At 38.3% G+C, this 25268-nt stretch overlaps 2 protein-coding genes across 2 annotated transcripts; one reads left to right on the top strand and one right to left on the bottom strand.

The window, feature by feature from the left end:
• The first annotated feature begins 4801 nt into the window (after positions 1-4801).
• On the top strand, positions 4802-5734 carry LOC109214338. The gene has a single exon (XM_019378248.1). The coding sequence runs from the start codon at positions 4874-4876 to the stop codon at positions 5441-5443; it is 570 nt and encodes a 189-aa protein (XP_019233793.1). The 5' UTR covers positions 4802-4873; the 3' UTR covers positions 5444-5734.
• Positions 5735-9663: 3929 nt separating this feature from the next.
• On the bottom strand, positions 9664-17386 carry LOC109214337 (sucrose-phosphatase 1). The gene is made up of 9 exons (XM_019378247.1): positions 17141-17386; positions 15114-15197; positions 14749-15048; positions 14492-14593; positions 14138-14332; positions 13743-14033; positions 13108-13294; positions 10163-10209; positions 9664-10088 (listed from the first exon to the last, which is right to left on the bottom strand). Exons 1-9 carry the CDS (start codon positions 17237-17239, stop codon positions 9993-9995), a joined length of 1401 nt encoding a protein of 466 aa, XP_019233792.1. The 5' UTR covers positions 17240-17386; the 3' UTR covers positions 9664-9992.
• Positions 17387-25268: the final 7882 nt, after the last annotated feature.

Below are 25268 nucleotides of genomic sequence, written 5' to 3'. Positions count from 1 at the left end.
CCACCGATACCCTCACCATCTCGATCCCCCTCGCCATCGCTACCTTCGCCCTGAGGATAAGCGGTATCATACCAGGCATTCTCCTCAAGCCGGTCTACACCCTTGTCCCCATCCTCCTTATCGGCCTCAGGCCCAGCGGGATCATATCCACAAGCAACTCGAGCTTCACGAGCATCTTCAAGGGCAACCTCAGAAATGGACCCCGCCGTATGCAAATCTCAAAATACATCTAACCGGGCGTCGGCATGAATCCATTCTTCATATAACTCCCGAGGTACATTGGGAAAATCTGAAATACGGAAAGAGGATGGTTGTGCAAGTAATTGGGCCTTCTTGTCCTCCAAAGCGGCCACTCGATCATGAAGAACAGAGTTATCTTTCTCCACCTCTCCGATCCTCTCCTCGAGTCGATTTTCCTTAGCTCTCACTGTTGATTGATCCTTGTCCCGCTCGGCTCCGAGTGTCCTATTCGCCAACTCAAGCATCTCCGTCTTCCTCCGAGCATCCAAACGAGAGGACTCCGCCTTCTCAAGCTCCTTCTGCTTCTCAGCGATCTCATTATAGAGGGTCTCCAGGTGAGGTCGGCACTCTTCTAACTACCCCCCCACAACTCAACCACTTAAGCTTGAAGGTCACTACATTGGGCCTTCATGCCCCTGCTGACCTCAAGTTCCTCTTTCCTACTCCTCAACATCCCCTCAAGGACGCTACATTTCTCGATGGCCTGCACCATCTCATTATCGTTCTCTTTCAACTAGTCCCGAAAGGGCCTGCACATCGCCGCCTTCGCGAAATCGCCTGCGGTGATTTCGATACTTTCCAAGATACTCAAAATACTTATATTTTAATTTCACAAAGATTTTTTTACGCCTCTCCTCCCTCCGGGCGCTCTCGATCTCCAAAATCACCGTTGGCAATCATAAAAAGCAAAGAGAAGAAAGAAGCAGAACCAAAGACGCCCTGAAAATAAATAAAAAAAGAAGTCAAACACAAACACTCACCCTAAGAGCAAGGCCAACAATGCTCCTCGACAAAGCACCATCATCTATTTCTTTAAGGGTCTTACCCTCTATCTCGGAACAGAGAGGGCCGAGGGCAGGGACTACCACCTCGATGTTCACCAACAGATGACGATCCATGGGGATCGCGATAGTCCTTGTAGACCCCTCCAACCTTATCTCAAGCTGGGTAAGCCCTTCTTCCATCATCCTCAGGTCGTCCACATCAACTTCAGAACCTGACTCATCACCATCCTCATCGATGCCATTGCGCCTCTCGTTAGTTGGCAAGGAGGTATCCGCGGCTGTTCGAGAAGTAGATGCCTCCTCTCGCTGTGAAGGGTCATGAACGTCAACAGTCGTCTCTCCAGTCTTCATCACCGCAGAGAGAAGAGACACATCTACATCGGCTCCTACCGACCTCGGAGCCTCGGAACGGCTCGACATCATACCCCACTACAATAGTCACCGTCTCACGCAGCGAAATGTCCCCTTCTGCCATATCAACGGCCCGAGTGACTCCTTCACAGGCATCCACAGACCTCCTCTTTCGAGGTTAGTAATCTCCATCACTAGGCAAAGGCTCATCGTCCTAGTCATTGAGAGAATATAGAGGAGTCGAAGTCTCCACGGCCGAAGCAGAAATAGAGTCGGATGCGGCAACATGATGAGTTGGGACAAAGATAGGATCAACCACGATCAAAACAGGGGCGGAAATTGAGGGCGTAGTAGCCTTCCTCTTCTAGAACGAGAGCGCGGGAGCTCTCGACCTCCTTATAGACCCCCTGGCCGAAGCTAAGGAAAAATGGGAAAAGGGAAAATCAGTGAAGGAAAACCAACAAAGAAATGAAGATGCTAAGGGTAAAAAGAAAATTACCAGTCAAAGGGAGAGCAGGCCTGAATTTCTTGAAAAAACTTGGCCATTCACGAATCCTTACAATGTGAGGGAGGAGCCGCTTGACCCAGTCAGAAATATGAGCGTCCAAAGGAAGAGGCGAGGTCTTGGCTGCAAAAGAAGAAGGCGAGAAGTCAAAATTCAGGACCGAACACGGGAGAGAAACCAAAGTTCTTACGAGTATAGTTCCAAGCCTCTAGAAAGTCGTTGACATTGGCCACAACGTCCTCGATTCTAACAAAAAAGAAGTTAAACTAGAATTGACAACTAGCCTTATCGTCCATCTTCACCACCAAACATTTGCTCCTTGGGTGGTGAAGGTGCAGCATCGTTCCCCTATAAAAGTTAGGAGCGAATAGATGAATTAAGTGCTGCAGTGTCAGTTCGACCCCGGCCAGCCCAGTAAACTTAGTGAGCATCTTTATAGCTTAATAGATGTACGACGCGAGCTGAGTAGGACAAACGCCGTAGTGATGATAGAACTCTTCCACCAGTGGAAGGAGGGGAAAAGAATAGCCGACTTGGAAGGGGTAGGCGTAGAGGGGACAATACCCAGGACGGTGGACCTGTACTGTATCCCCCTCGGCCGGGATCAACTCGATATGATTGAGAATGTCGAATTTTACCTTAAGCTCCGCTAATTCCTTCACCGTCATCACTGAGCGAAAAGCTCCAGGTGCAGCCTCTGGTGATTTGGTGAAATCAAATCTGGAATCAGGGTTCCACGGTATTATCTCCTCCTCCGACGGGAAGGTTTCATCCTCAATGGTGGAAGGAACACTATCCCCATGGAAAGGGAACACCACTACCAAGGGAGCAACACGACTCCCCTCTCTAGCCTTAGAAGGAACGTTAGACATGATTCAATGTAAGGAAGAAGAATAACCAACGAGAGGGAATGAAGAACAATGTAAGTCGCTGAAAGAGAGAAGAGAAATTCGGAGAAGAAGAGAGCAAGAGAAATGTATGGGATTTTGAAGCATTAGAAAATTTTTGGAAGTCCAAAATCTTATTCAAAGACCTCTATTTATAAAGGTCATGGCACCGAAACCGAAAACATCTCATCATGATTGGCACTGGAACTGAAGCGGCGGGTCTAATCGGAAATATGTGTCATAATGACACATGACATCATGATGTCATCCTAACTCATGGACAGCATAACGCCAGCAAATCGCCCAGAAAATTTGAAGCATTTGAAATGTGTGGCCCACAGAGGGCCACGTTACCTACTTGCCAGAACAACCACGACCTACGTAGTCAGCTTGATTAGCTCGATTTTACCACTAACAACACGATCTGTTCATCGAACCCGTCCGCGAAGCCGGCCTCAATAAGCGGAGGGACTAACTGTATGGGTCAAAATTTATCTTTAGAATACTTAAGTGAAAATAGTACTGGTGGAACCTTCCCAACTGTCACTTGTCAAATTAATCTAAGAAACGGTGAAGTCCGTGGTCGAAGAGTCAGCAAGGGTTGAAGCCGAGGAGTCATCAAGGATCAAGGCCGATGTCGAGCACCCTTGACAGAGTTATAACGGCTAGTTTCAAGATAGGACATAAAAGAAAATATTCTAGTGGATATTCTCTGAACTTGTACTATTAGGATTTTTAGGAACATGTTCCCTATAAATAGAAAGAAACACAATGATAGGGGACATGTGATATTCATTTGTAAAATACACTTTGACTTTAAAGAGAGAATCAGATCTTATTGCACGCATACAAAAATAATCTTTTCACTAAGATTCTCGTCCATACTTTCCCTCCGGATTCGAGAATAACTCAGATATTCAAAGGCTTATCCATTACTCATCATTGTCAGAAGGAACATTCACTGATTTCATCCTTTCTTGGGTGACTCATCCGTTCTATTTACATAAGTGCCATTTATTGTTGTTCATCACTATTTAATGCTATATTACTTCCTCTAACTTCTTAAATATTGATTGTGTGCCGTCATTGCTATTGAAAATATATCTGCATGTCATTTATTGCACTTCCGAGAATTTCATCTTTGGGATATTATTGTTAGGTAAAATTAATCCTCATTAGTATAAATTTAATTAGTTGAACCAAGATCTATATTTTTTTGTCAAATAGTATACACACATGGACTTGAACTTCGACTTATGCTCGCAGTTCCTTTTAGAACTCGCATGTCTTCAAACTAAGACGTAGGGGTTGCTCATATATGCAGTAATAACTTGATATTATAATTAGTTTATTTATATTTATAAATTGATTTTTTTTTTTTTTGTTGCAAATAACTGGTGGAATATATTAGCAAGGTAAATTTGTCATGTTGTAATATTTTTAACATTAATTATATACTCCCTCCGTTTCATATTAGATGAGTTAGTTTGACTCGGCATGGAGTTTAAGAAAAAAGAAGAAAACTTTTGAAACTTGTGGTCTTAAAAGCTTAAGGGATAAAAAGTTTGTGGGGCCATGACATTTGTGTGGCTATAAAAGCTTTTCATTAAGGGTAAATGGGTAAAATAAAAGAGTCTAAAGTTGAATTATTTCAAAATTTAAAAATGTGTTATTTGTTTTGGAACAGACTAAAAAGGAAAGTACCTCATCTAATATGAAACGGAGGGAATAATAAATAGATAAAAGAATTGTTACGAATCAAAGTATCTAAATCACCTCGGAAGTTATTGTTACGGAAACTAAAATAACTGTTCTATCATTTTGAGCTTTTCAAGTCATAGTATATGCATTAACATGTGTCAGGAAAAGCTCTCTTCTCAGAATAAACTAGAAAGAGAGGTGCTAAATTCCCTGGAACCAGCAACTCTAAAATGAACCTGTGAAATGAAGGTTGCTATATATATTTAGACAATCTATATTTAAGCATAGCCACTAGATAATAAAACTTTTATGTATAAATATTACCCACTTTCCTCATATCATTTACCCTTATCCCATTGGTTTTCTCCTTCTTTCTACGCTAAAACAAAGAAAAGGAAAAAGCAATGGCTCTCCAAACACAAACTATGCTTCTTGTTATTGCCATTTCTTTCTTCCTATCAATTCTTCCCTCTAAGGCATATGATTACCCATCAACATCTCTTTCACCATCACCATCCTTAGATTCATCCTCAGATTCATCATCTGTCTCTTCCTCTTCTCAAATCTTTGATATTCCCACAAAACCTCTAGTTGCCAAAGCAAGTGATATTCCTTCATTTGTCAAAGCAAGTATGGTTGGTACCATGACCAAGACCGAGGAATTCATCAAGAATGTCATTGATAAAAGGTTGGCTAATAAAGATATGGACAGCTATCATAAGGATTGCCTCGAGACATGCAAGGAAGTTTACGAAGACGCCATGGATTCCATGACGAAGGCCACAGAAGATGTCAATTTAGGAAATTACTTCAAAGCCAATGTGGATATTAGTGCCATGACCTCATTCATTGAGACTTGCAAAGACTGTGCCGCCGAGATGTATGGAGATGACCCTGCCTTTCAGAAATTTCAGAATTGGGCTGAAGGCATTGCCAGCGATTGTCTTGATAAAGTCGCTGGCGCGAGGAGTTAATATGGTATTCAATTTATAACATATGAAACCAAGAATTGTTGGTTGCTCTCTAAGTCAGGTGGTTTGGTGGAATAATTGTGACGTTTTGAAAGAGGAGTAGGGAAGAAAGTGATATTATGATACGCTTTTTCAACATTTTCCTTGTGTCTTCTTTACACAGTGGATTGTGTTGTATTAAGGGGGAAAATGTGGTGATGACTCTATGCTACATATTAGGGTTTCATTAAAACTATATCTAATGAATCTATTTCACATATTTCGATTCAAGTAACTCTAAATTTTATTGTTTTCCATCCTTAGTTCATCTGATTTAAACTACGCACAACAACATCAAATTAAGTTCCAAGTCTCATATTGATAATCTCCAATAGTGGGTGTCCGCTTGTACTTGTCATAGCCTCCTTCCTACAATCTTTCTTCGTTGCTTAGCCAAAGGTCTAGTAGAAACTGCTTAATCGAGGGAAACTAGAAGTCTGACTGGCCAGAAAAAGGTTATCCAAGAAGGCTCCGAGAATCCCCTTTTTAGGAATATACCGGTGCCATTCTTCTAAGAAAATAATAAAGTAGGGCAATAGTTGACTCTTCACACTTGAACTAATTGAACAAGGAGGGCAGGGGGTGCTTATTGTATATAAACGCTGCTCTCCCTTCTTTGACAAAGTTTCACTAGTGAACGTTTGAGCTCTCAAATGCCTTCTTCGTCGGTTCATGCTTATGCATTTTTCTTATCATATTCTTGGTCGTCTTCTCAGTAGCCTGCTCCCAGGCAACCCCGGATTGAGGTAAGTCCTCAATAAAGTCCAAGCTTATCTCTGCCAACATTCTTACCAACTACTACTAATGTCATCAAAGACAATCAATATAAATCTGCGCAAATATTACTAACAGCTGAATTCACTAACCTTGAAAGGTAATAGGGTGCATTGGTTAGTTCAAATTCAAAAGCATAACCATATACTCATAATGCCTTGAACAAAAAAATATGCCTTGAATGAGTTTTATATGCAGATTTGTGTACATCCTCAGATGACATGCTCAATTAGTTGCACGTATACCTCAAGTCTATTCTAGGTAAGACCTTAGCTCAACCGAATTCAACCAATAGGTCTTCAATGATAGGGATGTGACACTTATCCTTAATGGCCCGCTTGTAGGATATCTCTAAGGTCTTTGCTATACAGGTAAGGTTGTTCGGCTGTAGAGCTACTTTATGGTCAAATACACCTCTAAATGGTAGTAATCCAGCATTTTCTCCAGATGTAACTTTGAACCTTATTAACAATTTATGTAACTAGTAATGTCCATCACTATCAAGCATGATTTCAGAAGAATGAAGCTGTACTGTGGGTTGTTTAGGCCGATAAGTGTTTACCAGATGCCTAATGCAATTATGCCCCTTCTTTGGAAAGTTTTTCTCCAGCAAACCTCGCCTTACCAATTGCTCCTCCCAGTACATGTTTATTGTTAGCATAGATGATGAATTACCTATAAATTCATTTTAGTAGCACCGAGGTTCAGCAAGCATTGAACACCTAGCTCCACATAACTGGTCCCAGAAGATGGTATAACAAAATCTGCAGAGAAAGACCCCTGCAACATATGTTGGAATCTAGAACAAGCTTCAGAAACCTAGATTAGCAGTGCCATTAACAACACTTGCAGACTGTTCTTTGGGATGGTATTGCACTTGAATGCTTCAGAAACGTACTATAGAAAAAATTTATGGGCACTACCAGTGTCAATCAAGATTTGAACAGTGATGATGTCCAGTAATCCTTTGTTAATACCCAAAATAGACAAAAACTTACTGAAAATTTTGACAGACTTGCTGAATGAACAGGTCAGTCGAGTTGAAGGCCAGCCTCTTGAACTCACGTCAGCTGCTTAGTTGAGCAAGAGTCATTCGCCTTTTACATGCTAGGGGCTACGCCTAGAATAAACTTGCCTCAATCAATTAAGCAAAGACTTGACCCGTAATTACACCCAAACTAAGCGGGTAAGGTAGAATTTACCATGACAAGAATAAGTTATTGTATTAGACTTACTCAAGAAGATCAGCTTCTACAGTAGGTGGAATTAGTAAGTTATTAACCGTAAACCAAGGAACGTATACGGATCAACTGAATGAGGATCAAGTCGGCTAATTAAATAGAGTTCTAGAATAAGGAAGGACAGTCAATAAAGCTGCCAACTACCACCCTATGATCTGGAACATACAAAATTTTGGAGGGATGCAAAGGGGTACGGGTAAAGCACGCCCAATAGCTAGTCATACTCATATCTCTATGAATATGCAAAAATTGTACATAATATCATCATCCAAATTGAACATATCAAGTTCCTCTTTCTACCAATTCAATATAATTTTAAAAGCCTTTTCTTTTATTTATTAGTTCCTCTAGTATTCCTTTTACATATTTTGTTATTTATTGCACTTTTAAGCTATTCATCAAATCACCAAGTACTAGTCTTTCGTACCTTTCGCCAATTATGACCTCTTGTACAGTGACTCATAACCCATAACTAAGAGACAAAGTCCTCTTAGTATATTGCTTGAAGCGGAATCATCCTTGTGAATCACCTGTCTTTAGCTTCTTAGCTTAATCGACTATGAGAAGATTCACCAATGCACTTATTGGTCAGAAGCCTAAAGAAGCATTCATAGCATAGAGTGACGTAAAGAGACGCTCTCACATAACAGATGAGTTAGACTCCTCTTGTTCCTCACAAGTTAGGCAATCTATTCTCCACTCAAATCCACCTTCAGAAACTAAACCTGTTTAGAAACCTTGCACATATGTCATAACACCATTTCTTTATCACAAAAGCAGATAGACCTTTTTCCCTTCTATCATGATCCTTTTAATTAAACTTCAAAAAAAATCTAATTCAGATAGCCTAGAAAAAAATTAAGGGTTGGTAGCACTCAGAGTAGGAGTTTAAGCTAGAGAATTACCTCCAGAATCCATCATAATGGAGTGTTAAGGTTTGGTGCAGACCCCCGAATCTGCATACATGATGTTCTTCCTCCATTTTACTTTCTTCTTCAAATCCTAGCTGGAATTCTTCAATTCAGTCGTCACTCTGAAAGTTGTTGCACAAGCTCCTTGAGCTTTAGTATATCCTTGAGGCTCCTCATCTCATCGAATCACTTTAGGCATTTTCCGTCATATTGTGAAGGCAATTGTCTTCGCTACCAACTGATAGATAATTCATAATCTCAGATGAGTTTTTTATGAAGCAACTGAATTAAGAGATCTCGAAAGACCTCAAAGATTCAACTTAAGTTTGAGAAGCCTCCTGCGCGTTGGTAGGATGTAGAGAGGTTCTGTGAAATTTTCGGAATGAACTATAACATATACTACTATTTATATCTCATTTCTCATGCAATACAACTAGTGTTGACTAAATACTCCATTGTAACTCACTCGTTTCACTTATGCTACTCTCTGAGTTAGTGTAAATCGGACTCTTTTCACTTCATGCAATTAACATGTGCTTCATCAACTGTAACTAACTGACTTAACTGCCCTCAAATGCATAACAATTAATCAAAGAAACGCTTGTGAGCTAATTTTAACCTAAGACTTAAGCTGAAATTGGCACCGACTAATTTTGAGCTGCCATTTGGTTTAAGTTTAACACCATTGAACAAAGAGCATAGTTACAAAAATGTAACTTTTAATTTGATGTTGTTATCTTACTTATATGGTTAAATGTATATTACTTCCTCTGTTTCAATTTATATGTCTTACTTTCCTTTTCAGTATGCTCCAAAAAGTATGTCACTTTCTATATTTGGTAACCCTTTAATTCCAACAAACTCACGTTATCCCTAAGGGCACTTCCTTATAAGAATGACACGGCATGTTTAAGGCCACAATATTCAAAGAGCATCGTTGGTACGTTAAGCACACTTTTAATTTAAGACCACAAGATTCAGAAGTCTTCCTTACTCTCTTAAACTTTGTACCTAGTCAAATTAAGACACAAAATAAAACAGAGGGAGTACTAAATTTCATCGACAATTTGCAGTCTATTTTTGTCCTACCCCTGTAGAAAATCCTAAATTTACCTCTGCATGTTCAACAGATGTTAGTGCTGACGCAAGTGTTTGAATTCAAATTATGACAGCTCACACAACCTATTAGGTCTCTCCTACTCCCTGTTAGCTATGTGAAAAACAAAATACACCAATGCAAGCTTAAAGAAAGACTTTCTTTTCAAGTAAGAACTTATATTCATGTTGCAATCCAAATTGAAATATCACGATGTACAGAGGTGCTTATTATTTGTGACAATCTCTTAGTTACTTGACAGCTACAATTGTCAAAAAGGATAACACTAATTATTACCTAACTGATTAGCCATCTTCACAGATCTAGATGGTATTATGGTAATACATTCATCATCAAAGAAGAATGACAACAAACAGGGTAGGAAACAGAGAGGGCCGCAAACAGAGGTATTTGGGAGGGGGGCCATCGATGCATATAGCTAAAATATGATTTTGTGCTTATTCAGTCGGGCTGGTAATCTGATGACAATTTTAAAAGAACCAGGTCCCAGAGTCACTTGCTGCTGCTCCCTGCAGCCAAGTCTGATGCACGTGTGTCCAAGTGAGCCCATCCGCGACCGTCACATTCTGGAAGCAAAAAGCAAATTATAACAGGTTTGGCTTGTAAGATATAAGTGAAATGATCCTTTAACAAACATCACCTTTGAACTTAACAAGACAGTAGTTATGCAACATTGTCGCTCTTCGCCTGCAAGAAACAGCATATTGTAAGAAAAACAATATTAGAAATAATAAGAGCCGAACAGAAAGAAAAGGCGGATCACATAGTATTAACATCCGTGCAGAAAATAAGTCATTTTCATAAGGCGTAATGGCTTCCTGGCCACTTAAACTTGTACCGGTATTTTAAAGAACACTCGAACTTGACGGAATGAGTACAAATAAATACATCCAGTAGTGCGTGTATATCAATTGCGCTGACATGTACAACACGTCATATCTAGACTATTTATTACTTGACATGTGTTATTTGTGGGTCCTATTCTTAAATAGTAAATAAGCAAAAAAGAAGTCACAAATTTATTTTAAAAAAAAAAGGAGAGAGAGAGAGAAAAAGACCTGACACTTCCCTCTGTTCACCCACCTCCATTCCTTTCCTTAATCTTTTTTCTTTCTGTTTTTTTTTTTCCTTTTCTTCAGTGTTCTTTCTCTCTCTTATTTCTAAATCAAATTTCATTTGTCTGCCAAGGATACAAGTAATCTCTTTTTCCTTCTTTTTTTGGTGGTCAACTGAAAGACATATTCATTTTGAAGATTTCCCTATATATGTAGAAGACTAATTAATGGCCTCATATAGATCACATGAATTAGATTACCTAGATTAGGATTTAGAATACACCTGAATCACAAAATTGGCAGAAAACAATCACTATCGAGTAATTTTATACTATGGACAACGTTGAAATCTTTATACGCAAATGGTGAAATCAAAGAATTTGATTTTATCCCCAAAACTTTTGATGTGCATCTGGTAGAAAATTCACCCCAAGATAAGAGGGGGAAGGGGGTAGATTAAAGAGGGGGAGAAAGAAAAGAAGGGGGATATGGGGGAAAAGAACCCAGGGGGTAAAGGGAATTTAGCTGGGGGATGGGGAAGTGGGCTTGGTTTATTTTCTTTCTTTTTAATTTGTATTTTTTTTTTTTGGTTCTAGATTTTTTTAAATCAAAATTATAGTACGCGCATAATTTTGGTGACTTGCACACTTTGTCCACATCATCTCTGTCACTATCACATGTGCATGGTCAACGGTCAAATAGGTTTAGTAGTTACCGGATATGTGAGTTTGAGTGTTCAAATGGGAATGATGTATGTTTGTATATCGGCTTTAAAATACGGTACAAGTTTAAGTGGCCAGGCAGCCATTACGCCTTTTCATAATTACTTGAGCTCACCTACTCATTTCTATAATCACTTGATTAAATATGAATACAGCCGAATGCCTAAAACAGTGTGGCAGGTGTGCGCAAGTACCAACATCTAGAGAAGCTTGGCAACTAGGTCGATCAAACATAAGCCATTAAAGACTTGATCAAAGTACTCCTGCTTAATGACATGAATTCTGAACCAACATCATTACATGCACTCAACCTACGGTGGAATCAAATAGGATAACAGGGTGCCTCTTTGGTTTATAACTCAACTTTTTTTTCTGGTTTGACCTCCTGGTGGGTGAAAATATCTTCCTAGAGCATCTTAACAAAATTTCAAGTGTCAAAAGCTAAGGAGCACTTAGGGGAGGGCATAGTTTGGGCAAATCCGAAATTCAAACCGAAATCTGAATTTTTTGGATTTTTGGTTTGGATTTTCGGATTACGTATTGGATTTTGGATTTCGGGTTGGATATTGGATTTGGTTCGGATTTTTGGATATCTGAAAATCCAATATTTTTATACTTTATATTTAGTCCATTATCCATATGCCAATAGTAATAAGTTCAATACCCTACCCATTAGATATTATCTCATATATTCAATATTAATTACTAAGTTACTGTCACAATACTTTCTATTTGGACATGATTTTACTATTGCTACTTCTTATCGGCCGTATTAATGTCTTAGTTGTATTTTTTTGATAATAATTTCATTACTTGAATACTTTATTTGGAGGATTGCGGCAAGAATTAGAAACTTTTCAGGAAATTTAACATGAGTATTTCATTTGGATATTCATTTTTGTAAAAAGTAGAAACATCTCAACTTATACGCTCAAAACCGAAAATCTATAATATCCAAACCAATTAATCTGAAACCGAACTTAAAAAATCTGATCCAATCCGAACTTATTTGGATTGGATTTGGATTGTTATTTCTTCAATCCGAAAATCGAAAATCCAAACCGAAATTCTCATATTCAATCTGAACTGCCCGAACGCCCACCCCTAGGAGCACTAGTTCACATGGTGTGCGCATAATCTGAAAAATGGAGGCTCAAATACTAATATCAAAACGCTTCCACTGTAAAGTTGCTCAAATATGGAAAAGGTTAGACACCTCAGTCATCATACTATTCCCCCTCTATTTGCTGCAAAATTAAATGTTCATTCTGAGGCTTATTTGGCACTGATGCTATAAAGGTGCATGATACAGACCATGGTAAGTGCTCAAAACGTCTTTTTGGACAAGGCACAGAATCAGTGTACATATAGTAGACTATAGTGGTGGTTGCAAGGCTGTCTATCTGTGCAGATTTTTGTGTGAGAATACGGGAGCCAAGGAAGAGTTTGGTAGAAAGAGCCATTTTTTTAATGGTTAGATATAATTAGCTTGAGGCATCAAAAAGTTCCAAAACAGGGCTAGTCTCTGCTGCTGAAAGCGCAACCCCAATTGTAGCGCATCTTCGGCAGCAGTTAATTAATACACCTCCTTTACAGAATCACAATAAAGGCAGGTCTAATGAAACAGTGCTTGAGCCACACATGATATGAGCACATAAAGGAAGGGGTAAAAAGGCGGTCACAGACAATTGCAGCCAAAGCCGTGTAGGGGAAAGCTTCAGCTGGACTGTATAAAATCAAGTCAAATGAGACACGAGAAATGAAGAAAGAAAAATAAAAGACCATCTAATGAGGCAGAAGACACTTACCACAAAGCTCCCATTTCTTGAAACTCACTAACCATGAGTCTGAACCAACCTGTGTAGGTAAGACTTGATCAACCCAAATACGAAATTGTTTACCCTGTTTGTCACCGTGACACGATCTCAATGTATTTATGCAGTCCTCAAGAGATTTCTCAGCTCCAGATGGGTGCACAAAAGTACCAGATGGTCTCTGCACCAACAAAAGAGAGCAAATTCGGATTGTCGTAAAAGTAAAGGCATTAGGGAATAACCAAAACTCGGGTTCAACCCACCCACAGCCTCTACTCCTTCCCAACTGACAATCGAATAACAAGAAGAAAATTAAGGAAAGAGAGAGAAAGGAAATGAAGAGCATAGGATACTGGAAACTCATCAGTTTTGTCACTTTATAGTCATATAAGCAAACGAAAATTAACAATATTTTTTCTCTATATAGCAGCAGGAGAGGCTGTTAGCAGTGTTGAAATTAAGATCTAGGTAGAATCTATATTTGGAAAGCAAGCCAGAAAGACAAGAAAAAAGAAAAAAATTGAAAAGAAAAGAAGCTCACATCCATATATAATTCTCAAAGGGAGAATTACCACAATCATTCGACAGAAGACAACACCACCAAAATAGGTATAGGGTACTTAACATACACAAACTGCTTTCAGGTTTGACAAGTGAAGGTCAGAATTCTCAATTTCTCCACGCCTCCATTTCTCGAAAAACAAGTAAAATTTGACGACTTCATAAGCAGGAACAAAATTCTCCATCTTGCAGTCTGACATATCTGTAACATCTCTAGGAGAGGTATTTGGTCCCAGGTTGAAATGCCCAATTGCTTGTATTATACCCGCAGCACATCTCTCTGTTGCATGAATTACTTTTGGATTATCTTTTGCATTTTCAGCACACCATTGTAATAACTCCTCCTGTGCGTTCGCTACCTGCAAAGTGAGTCTAGATTTTTAGAGCAATTCTGAACTCAAAATATAAGCAATTTATCATAAGACCGTAAATTATATATCGGAGAAGGAGCTAAACTACTGACCATCACACCATAAACATCTGGGATACTGAAAAGCTCAGCATCATTTCCAGAGTCACCACAGGCAATCGTGTTGTTTGGTAACTTGCCCTCACTCTTTAATTTCTTAAGCAAATATGCAAGTGCTTGTCCTTTGCCAGCACCTTGTGGCAAAATGTCCAAATCCATCCCTCCGCTATAAATTATTTTGACATCCAACTGATGGTAAATAAAGAAATATTAAAATCGGAACAAAAAGATATGAAACATAATCATAAATTCTGCTCACTCCAGCACGACAACAGGTACATGCTCAGATTTTACTTTTAAGGGACATCATATTGTGCCATAATCTATAAGTGTAAAGTGGCATCATACCCCGCGTTCTTCCAAGCGCTTGGAAAGAGTTCTCATTATATCTTGAGCCTTGTCTTTCTGAACATAGAAACTGACCTTGTGTGGTCGCTGCTCTGTTTCTGACTGAAGGGTGAAAAGAAGTTGATATATGAGACATCAATTACAAAACTATATCCAGCATACAAACTGGTTTTACACCGAATTTGGTTTGCAAATTCTGGTATCAAAATTTAAACTTCATGAAGCAATATATAAAATGACGAAAACATAAGCTGTACCTGAAGGGTGAGCTCGGGATATTTGCTTGTCTCCTCTGTCACTATTTTCCGATCCCACTTATTATTTAAAAATGCTTCCCAACCATCATCTGGCTCCATAGAGTTACCATAAGTTATTTCAGTCCCCACAGACATAATGGTAATATCAGGGGTTAGCATGGGCTTGTCTTTTCTCAACTCCTTGTAAAGGGTAGGTGATCTCCCAGTTGAGAACACTAACAAGGAGTTTTCACGGTAATTGGCCTCCCATAAAGCATTAAACCTAAGCAGAGAAAGGTTCTCAGGATCATGATGATCGACCTGTAAAGAAAGCCTCATATAAGTTACAGCAGCATAAGGAAGAAAGGGGAACTACAACAACCCACCATGGTATGGTCAAGATCCGAGACTATCATGAGACGTGCAGCACTGGTTAGCCGATCCATGATTGATCTAAAATTAACTTCAGTCTGATACAAGAGAAAGAAGCAGGAGAAGAAAAGTGAGTAAACTTTTCATGAAGAAGTATTACGGAAGTTGCCTATCCTCTGGAATGCACATCCATACACAAAACTAAGAGAAACAAAAAGGAAGCATTATTATATTCTATTTTCTAGGCTAGAAGACACAGATTGCCTTGAAGGCCTAGTTTCTATCATCTTTCAACTATCATTGTAAGTAAGCAAGAGAAAGCTCTTGTCAACAAGAAATATGCCTATAGCAGGTCAGAAGCAAACAGCAGCTAACTCTTTCTTAATGTAGCCCAATGAATTCTCTGTCTCCTCGTCACATCATGTCATAATCAATTAATGATTTTCAAAAAACCCATTGGAGCTTTTGGTTAGCTAGGAGTAGGTAGGATCAAATCACAGCCAGATTATATGTTAAGGACGAGGATGGGGCAGTGATGAGGAGATTTTAGCTATCCATATGAAAAAAAAATTACCATGAGTCCACGAAAACACACGCTGGACTAATTAGGCCAGTCCCACTTAAATACGTCACGTATCTCAAAACCAAACAACATAGAGAGTAAAGGTGCCTGGAGCAAGTAATTGCCCTTAGTAAACGAAATTTGTGCATGTTTTGCATCAAGTTACATTCCACATGCAAAGAAGGCAATTAACAAGTGAATAGGAGAAAGAGAAGTATCGAAGCATTCATGTGGAGCACATTGGCTCAGCTTTCAACCATCAGTTACTAAGGTCATCTAAACATGCAATTTTCCTTTCTTTTTAATCTGTCTGGCATATAATGGTCTGTTAAGCTAGAAGCATGAATTAAATGGGAAATTAAGAGAAAGCAACTTGAAGGGCCTCAAACCAAGCAACGTCTAGAAGATCTCTTGCCAGAGTTGAGTTTGAACAAATATAAAGTGAAGCTAAATCTTTGGACATAGAATAGAACGAATCATGAATAAACATTCCACTAATGTTAAACACTTTGAAATATCAATTTTGACCAATATTTTTTGGATAAATCATATTCATTCATATATCAATCTTGACCGCTTAAAATGCCGGAAGTTGTCTATGTATCTTTTTTTTTTTTTGATATGGAAGTTGTCTATGTATCATATCATCCACTTTAACATATAAAGCTTGACAAGAGCATTTTAATTTGGAAAATGCAAAACCTGATTAGCTTTCAATTTGATAAAGGAATGACTAAGAAACACAACTTCTTCTTGACCGAACAAATATGTTGAGCAGTTTGGATAAGTTGGGTTTGTGACACTTGCAGTTAAGAGTTTCAGCCAATATATCAGGCTGTTTTGGAGTTATATTGACAGCTGAATGGCAGGTCAGCTTCATCGATTGGACTGAACAAACGCTGATCAAATTTTAAGCTAACCCAAATCACAATAGTAAGCTTAGGTATCAAGGCATAAAAAAGAAGTTATTTAACTTTCCGCTCATTACAAAATCAAGATACAAATCAAAATTCAGATGAAATCTGCTGGAACACACTTGAATTTGGCAAAGGGGCTTGGAATATTTCTAGAACTATCACTACATTTTAAAGAAATTTTTCTTTAACTATATTCTGAACTTAAAATAAATGAATTCACTTATAATTCCAGCGATTTCAGCAATTAAAGAAAATTAGTTGAATTTGCCTAATAAAAGCACCAGAGAAACAGAAAATCCTTACAATCTACAAGTAGAAAGATCTAAAAATGCCAAATCAGCCCAAGTTCATTTTGATCACCCTAATCTCAACAGACAAAAGCTAATGTATATCAGAACTGATTCATTACAAAAATCGCAGCACACCCAATAAAATTTCAGATATACAGATGAATGGGCGAATATACATAAAAATCTTCCCCAGAAAAAAACTTACTAACAAATAAAAACAATTATACGCACGCACGCACGCACACATTTCTAGAGAGAGAAGGACGGGTCACCTGAAAAGAGGTGAAAGAAGAGAGTTTGGGAGTGGGAGTGGAGCAGCAACGTGAACGGGGGAAACCAGAAAAACTAAATCTTAGGGTAAGTGAAGGCATAGACTAAACTAGAGGACAGTTATTTGCGTTTTCCACTTCTGTCTGTGGATCCAATTCCATTGGCGCTTCTTTTGTAAAAGGCAAGCAACCTCCCAAAAGGGATACCAGTCAGAGTGAAATCCTTCTGATTTATTTAAAGGGAGATGGGTCAAAACTGTCCTTGACTATTTGATTTGCTACATAAATACCTCTGTCTACATATTGAGCCAAAAATGTCACTACATTTATCTTAGGGACCAATTATGCCCTTATTACTAACAAACTTATTTGGAGAAATTAAATTAATTCACGTGTCACCGTTCCATTGATCTAAATATTAATCCTTACCAAAATTTAAAAAAAAAACACCAATAACCTGGGTTTTCGTTATTGGATCCGTCCCAGAAAAGGACCCGCTTCACTGCCAACTCCCTCTTTCTTCTCCAATCTCCATGAAATCGAATTAGAGGAGGAGATAATGAATTATTTTCTCAGGCCCATTTTATACCCATTTGATTTCATTAATGAATTTACTCTCATTTATCCGATTACTTCCTAAGTCAGGATCCGAAATTTTATTACCCATACCCATTTCATTTCATTCCTAAAATCAATATTTTCTTGCTTAAATTGTTACTTTCGTGTTGTGGTGACGTAAATTCTATCATTTGCAAAGCTTAATTAAAAGAAGAAGAAGAAGAAGTTACATTGTGTTTTAAGATTAAAGGATTTAGATTACAGGGTTTAAAATCGGTACGGGCCAATAAAAGGTGTTAGTATTTTTTTTTAAGTCTAGTAAGAATTTATTTACCCAATGGGACAGTGACACGTGGATATTAATTAAATTTTCTTTTTTTTTCAGATAAGTCCGTTAGAAATAAGGGCATCATTGAGCCACTAAAATAATGGTAGGGGTATTTTTGGCTTAATGGGTGGACGGAAGGTAATTTTGTACCAAATCGAATAGTCTAGAGGCAGTTTTGATCCTTTTCTGTTATGTAATTTTAATTTTAATTGGCAAAAGTAGAACTCAAGTTGTTAAGAAGTTTGTGATAAAATCTCTATTAAACATTGAAGCTGCTTTGACTTTTGATAGTCAAGCCATATAATGTTTTACCTATCTTTTTATAATGTAATCTACAATCAAAATGTTTAAGTTAAAAAATGATTAAATTGAAAAGTGCCAAGTAATTGGATTATCAAATTACATAATTTTGACCCTAAAACTTGTATTGGTATAATTAATGTGAGATTAAGGTAATCTGTCTAACTTAACAAAGTAGTGAAGTACCACGTTTGAGGAGTTTATGGTAGATGAAAATGTTAAAAAAATTAGCCACTTACACTTTATTGTAGACCAAAATATAGTAAAAGTAAAACAGTTGTTATTGTTAAAAAGTAGCAAGACCTAAACCGTGCTTACGATATTTTTTTTTTCAATTTTTTGCATTTTATTCATCTTCGAAAGATTACATTAGTGTTGAGGCAGTAATCAAAAAAGCCTAACTACATAAACTACCTTTGATACAAATGAAGATGATGTAAATGCATTGGAGACACTACTAGAAATCCGGAATTTAGCGACCAAAATTTTGCGACCAAACTTGATTTGTCCAGATTAGCGATCAAAGTTGGTCAGTAAAGGGGAGAAAAACATTTTATATTTATTTTATATAAATTACCGACCAAAGTTGGTCGGTAAAGTGGTCAATAGGTTGACCCAGATGGTCAGCATTATGTAGTCAAAGAAAATTTTACATTACTGACCAACTTTGGTCGGTAATGTGGGACCCAGTTAAAAAATTCTAATTGTTATATTATTATTTAAAATATTTTATAAAATATAAAGAAATCTTATTTAAAATTACCGACCAAAGTTGGTCGGTTAATACAGGGGAAACATTTACCGACCAACTTTGGTCGCTTTTTTTTAACATCTGGAAAGTAACCGACCAACTTTGGTCGGTTATTTGGTCAACATTAGTCAAAATTTAATCACTTTTATATTTACTATCTAAATAATATAAATGTAATCCGTTAACACTTTTGTAATACAAGGGATGAATACACTAACATATAATATAACATGCTATACATGTAGTTAAAGTAGTACAACGAAGCGCGTTATATATATATATATATATAGACGTTTTATTTTTAATATTCAACGATACATACACACAACTACTTTATTGTAATACTTTAACTATATATATATAGCTTGTTATAGTATATGTTAGTGTGTGTATATATATAACACACACACTTCGTCATAGGCCGAGACGTTTTGTTTTTACTATTAACAGATATAGGTCAGACGTTTTTGTTTTTAATTATTCAACGATGCATCTGAGTAAGTGATAAGTCGATGAATCAATTTACAAACAAGTATATTTGATGATAAATTATATATACTAATTAGGATCTTCACAAGTCTATCAATCCCTAAAAGAACTCGACNTGAATAAAATTTGACTTCGGTCAACGTTTTGGGTAAACAGACCCGGACCCGTGATTTGACGGTCCCGGAGGGTCTGTAGGAAAATATGGGATCTGGGCGTATGCCCGGAATCGAATTTCGAGGTCCCAAGCCCGAGAAATGAATTTTTAAAGGAAATTGTTTTCTGAAATTTGTTTAAGGAAATTTGAAATGAAATTTGATTAGAACGTGTTGGTATCGGGCCCGTATTTTGGTTCCGGGTTCCGATACAGGTCTTATATATGATTTAAGATGTTTCTGTAAAATTTGGTGAAAAACGGACGTCGTTTGACGTGATTCGGACCTAAATTGCTATATTTGATACTTGATGAAGTTTGAGAAAAATTTCTTGATTTTGAGGTTTGATTCATTGTTATTGAGGTTATTTTGGCGATTTGATCGCGCGGATAAGTTCGTATGATGTTGTTGAGTTAGTACGTGTGTTTGGTTGGGAGCCCCGAGGGCTCGGGAGTGTTTCGGATGTGTTTCGGGAAGTTTTGAACTTGAGAAAAGTTGCAGATTTCTGCTGTTAGTGCCCAGAGATTTTACCCTTCGCGTTCGCATTGACCCACTCGCGAACGCATAAGGCAAAAATCCCAGGAGCCCATTTTCTTTTTCGCGAACGCGAAGGTTGAAACGCGGACGCGAAGCTGAGGAGGTAAGACCCTTCGCGAACGCGTCCCTTCCACTCGCGAACGCGTAAGGTTGAGGGGAGGGGTCCCCAGTTGTGCATTGCGAACGCGAGCCTAATGTCACGAACGCAAAGGTCACCAAAGCTGCACTCATCGCGAATGCGACAGGCCTATCGCGAACGCGATGAAGGCCTGTCCAGTGATTTTAAAACAGAAGCAAAACGGGAGTCTTCATAATTTTCATAACTTTTTCATCTCAACTCCAAATTGGACGACTTTTGAAAGAGGATTTCACCACAAATTCATAGGTATGTAATCTTAGACTCATTTTCTTCAATTTCCATTAACACCCATTAGATTTCTAGGCCTAAAACATGATATTAAGGGTAGAAGATTAGGGATTTGGGTAGAGTTAGGGCTTTTTGATTAATTGTGATTTAGACCTCGTTTTGGGGTCGAATTCTGGAAATAATTATATATTTGGGCTCGTGGGTGAATGGGTGATTTGATTTTGGTCCGAACCTCGTGTTTTGACCAAGCGGGCCCGGGGTCGATTTTTTTGGTTTTTGGGAAGAATGATTAGAAAGCTATAATTAAGCATTGGAATTGGATTGTTTAGCATTTGTTGATGTTATTGAATCGATTATGCATAGATACGATTGTGTTGGAGCCAAACTCGAAAGGAAAGGCAGTGCTTGAGGCTTGAGTTGGCCGTGGAAGTTCGAGGTAAGTGTTTGGTCTAACCTTAGCTTGAGGGATTAAGAGTTGTGTCTATTTGCTACGTGTTAATTGTGGAGTACGACGTATAGGCATGGTGACGAGTATCTATACGTTGGTGTCAAGCATGCCCGTGAGTCTTGTGTTATAATTTGTTATGACTCCGTTGTGGTTTATTATGCCTCACATGTTATTATTATCATTGTCCCCTTGCCGGAAAGTTATTATGTTGTTCTTGTTCCCTTGCCGGGATTCCTTGTGATCATTGTTGGTTGTAAATGGGAGCGGGTGGCACGCCTGCCACGAGATATGAGATGAATTGTGAAAGTATAAGTGATAATTGAACCTCTAGAGCATTGGCTCGGGTTGTGAAGTGAATTGTGAAGTAAAAGTGAGAAAGAGAAGAGATCCTTATGTTGTCACCCTTGCTGGACTATTGTTGATTTATTTGTTATCTCCCTTTCCGGGATGTGGATGTTATTGATGTTACTCCCTTGTCGGGATTTAATTGTTGACTTGTTGTTCCCTTGCCGAGATTCTTATTGCAAATTTCCTTTATTTCCTTGCCCTATTGTTTGTGGTTGTTGTTTGGGTGAGGAAGAGAGTTAAAGCACGAAGGGTGATGCCGTGCATTGTTTGTTTTGTGAGGAAAGAGTGTAAAGCACGAAGGGTGATGTCGTGCCGCACGATGTACCATTCCGTGCCTATTATATTAATTTCATGGTGAGGAAAGAGTGTAAAGCACGAAGGGTGATGCCGTGCTGCACGGTGTACCATTCCGTGCCTATTGTATTAATTCTTATGGTGAGGACGAGAGTAAAAGCACGAAGGGTGGTGCCGTGCACTTGTCCTTGATTTCCCTGATTCTTGCTGATAATTGAGTTATGTTGTCCTTTACGTTTATTTACTGATTTTCTATTGTTATTTGGTTTTATTTCGAGGTTATAGATTCCCTTACCCTATTTTCCTGTGATTGTTGTTTGGGTGAGGAAGAGCGTAAAGCACGAAGGGTGATGCCGTGTATTGTTTTGGTAAGAGAGAGTAAAAGCACGAAGGGTGATGTCGTGCACTTGTCTTTGATTTCCTAATTTTTATTGATAATTGTGTTACGGTTTCTCTACACTAAATTGATGGTTTCCTGTTGATACTTGTTGTACCACGCAGCATGATTTCCCCTTCCTATTTTCAATTGAACTGTGGTGATCCTCATATTTACTTGTTGTTGTTCTGTTACTATTCGATGTTTCCCGCAGCATGTTTTTCCCCCTCCCATACTTGACTGTATATGAATGTTTCTTTTTGTACTTCTTTTCTGCTGTATATAGTTAAATTGCACATGTTTATTTGGTAGTCTGGTCCTAGCCTCGTCACTACTTCGCCGAGGTTAGGCTAGGCACTTACCAGCACATGGGGTCGGTTGTGCTGATACTACACTCTGCACTCTTTTGTGCAGACCCCAGTGTTGTAGACTTCGGACCGCAGTGGGATTGTTGATTCTCGTTCATCAGGCGACCCGAGGTAGTCCTGCAGGCGTCCGTAGGCCTTGGCGTCTCCTTCTATCTACTATTCATGTTTCTTTCATGCTTTGCCAAAGACAGTGTTGTATTTATTTCTTTCAAACCTTTATTTGTAGTATTCTTAGACCGTCTGTGAAACTATTACACCAATTTTGGGTAGTCGAGACTCAAACGGTTGTATTAGATACTCATGTTCAAATAGCCTATTGTTTTTCTTCCGCTTATGTTAAATTCCGCTATTTACATGATATTTCTTCGAAATTGTTAAAGAATATAAAATGGGTACAAAGGTAAATTGTTTAAATAATTGGCTTGCCTAGCTCACATTAGCAGGCGCCATCACGACTCCCGAGGGTAAGAAATCCGGGTCGTGACATGAATCAATTTACAAACAGATATATTTGATGATAAATTATATATACTAATTAGGATCTTCACAAGTCTATCAATCTCTAAAAGAACCCGACCATTATCTATATAGATATAGATATAGGTGAGACGTTTTGTTTTTAATATTCAACGATGCATCTGAGTAAGATATATGCCGATGAATCAATTTACAACAGATATATTTGATGATAAATTATATATACTAATTAGGAAGCTAGTCGTCCACTACGTAAAGGAAGTCCGCACTCTAAGTTGTCTGTTGCAGTTAGATTACTAAGTATCAAATCTGATTGGAATATTTCTCAAGCAGCCATGGACTTTTTCATTGACCTTATGAGTGAACTAGTTGACCCTAATATCAAATTACCTGGTGATTTCTATAAGGCAAAGAGATTGGTTTCTAAGTTAGGACTTTCGTCAATGAGAATTGATTGTTGTGAAGATGGTTGCATGTTATATCATAAAGATGATGCAACTTTAGACAGTTGTAAATTTTGCAAAAAGCCCCGTTTCAAGAGGCCTTCCAGCGGAAAAATGGTCGCTATCAAGGCGATGCATTATTTACCTCTTATACCTAGGTTAAAGAGGTTATATGCGTCGATGAGTTCTGCTCCTCATGTGAGATGGCACTTTGAAAATAGAAGACCACCTGGTGTTATGTGTCATCCTTCAGATGGAGAAGCTTGGAAGCACTTTGATAGGACATATCCAGATTTTGCTAGTGAACCAAGGAACATTTGGTTAGGTCTGTGTGTGGATGGCTTCACGCCTTTTTCTGTGTCTGCGACACCATATTCATGCTGGCCTGTCTTTCTTACACCTTATAATCTACCACCCGAGTTGTGCATGACTAGTCCATATATATTCTTAAATTGTATTATCCCTGGTCCATGTAATTTGAAAAGTTTGATTGATGTATATTTGCAACCTTTGATTGATGAGCTAAAACAATCGTGGTATGATGGTGTTGAAACATATGACATATCAACCAAGCAGAATTTCAATTTGCGTGCTAATTTAATGTGGACGATTAACGATTTTCCTGCGTATGGAATGTTGTCTGGGTGGATGACTGCTAGGAAGCTAGCTTGTCCTTACTGCATGGAAAATAGTAAAACGTTCACTTTGAAACATGGCCGAAAGGAATCATGGTTTGATTGTCATTATCAATTCTTGCCTCATGATCATGAGTTTAGAAGGATGAAAAATGCATTCAAAAAGAATAAAATGGAATATGATTCTCCACCTCCGATACTTTCAGGTGAGGAAATTCGGGAGAGGGTCCAGAACATCAGTAAAGTTACTGAAGCTCCACCTTATAGATTCCCCGGATATGGTGATACTCATAATTGGACGAAACAGAGTATATTTTGGGAGTTGCCTTATTGGAAGGATAATCTTCTCCGTCAAAACCTTGATGTCATGCATATTGAGAAGAATTATTTTGATAATTTGTTCAACACAGTGATGGATGTTAAAGGTAAGACAAAGGATAACCCGAAGGCTAGAATGGACTTACAAGAATATTGCAGGCGGCCTGAATTATACTTGCAGACAACAAACAATGGTAAGGTGTTCAAGCCCAGATCAAGTTACACATTCACTTTGGAGGAAAGACGGCAAATTTGTGATTGGGTTACGAAATTGAAGATGCCTGAGGGTTATGCGTCGAATCTTGGAAAAAAAGTAGATATGGAGGTAGGGAAGTTGAGCCATTTGAAAAGTCATGACTGTCATGCTTTCATGGAGACCTTAGTGCTTATTGCATTTCGTTGTTTGCCTGAAAGAATCTGGAAACCCATCACAGAGATTAGTTTGTTTTTCAAAGACTTGTGTTCTACCACATTAAGGGAAGAAAACGTACTCCGGATGGATCAGAACATTCGTGTTACTTCTAGTAAGATAGAAAAGATATTTCCATGTAGTTTTTTTGATGTGATGGAACACCTTCCAATCCACCTTGTACACGAGGCACGACTTGGAGGGCTTGTTCAATGCAGATGGATGTATCCCATTGAGAGGTAATATTATAAGTTTGATGTAATTTTCTGTTTTATTTGAATGTTCTTGGCTAACATGACATTATCTAGGACAATTGGCAAATGCAAATAATATGTTAAGCAGAGGAATAGGCTTGAAGGATCTATATACGAAGCTTATCTTGCAAAGGAAACTGCTCATTTTTGTTCTTATTATTTTGAGAGTAACGTGACATGTTCTAGGAATAGGCCCAATAGGCACACGGTCGAATGTGTGAATGATCCATTATATCCGTCAATGTCCATATTCAATCAACCAGGCCGATGTTCTAAGGA

The sequence above is a fragment of the Nicotiana attenuata genome, unplaced genomic scaffold, assembly GCF_001879085.1.
Source record: "Nicotiana attenuata strain UT unplaced genomic scaffold, NIATTr2, whole genome shotgun sequence".
NCBI classification, from domain to species: Eukaryota; Viridiplantae; Streptophyta; class Magnoliopsida; order Solanales; family Solanaceae; genus Nicotiana; species Nicotiana attenuata.
Note: the sequence above shows the minus strand (reverse complement) of the source record. Positions and strands in the feature narration are given on the sequence as shown.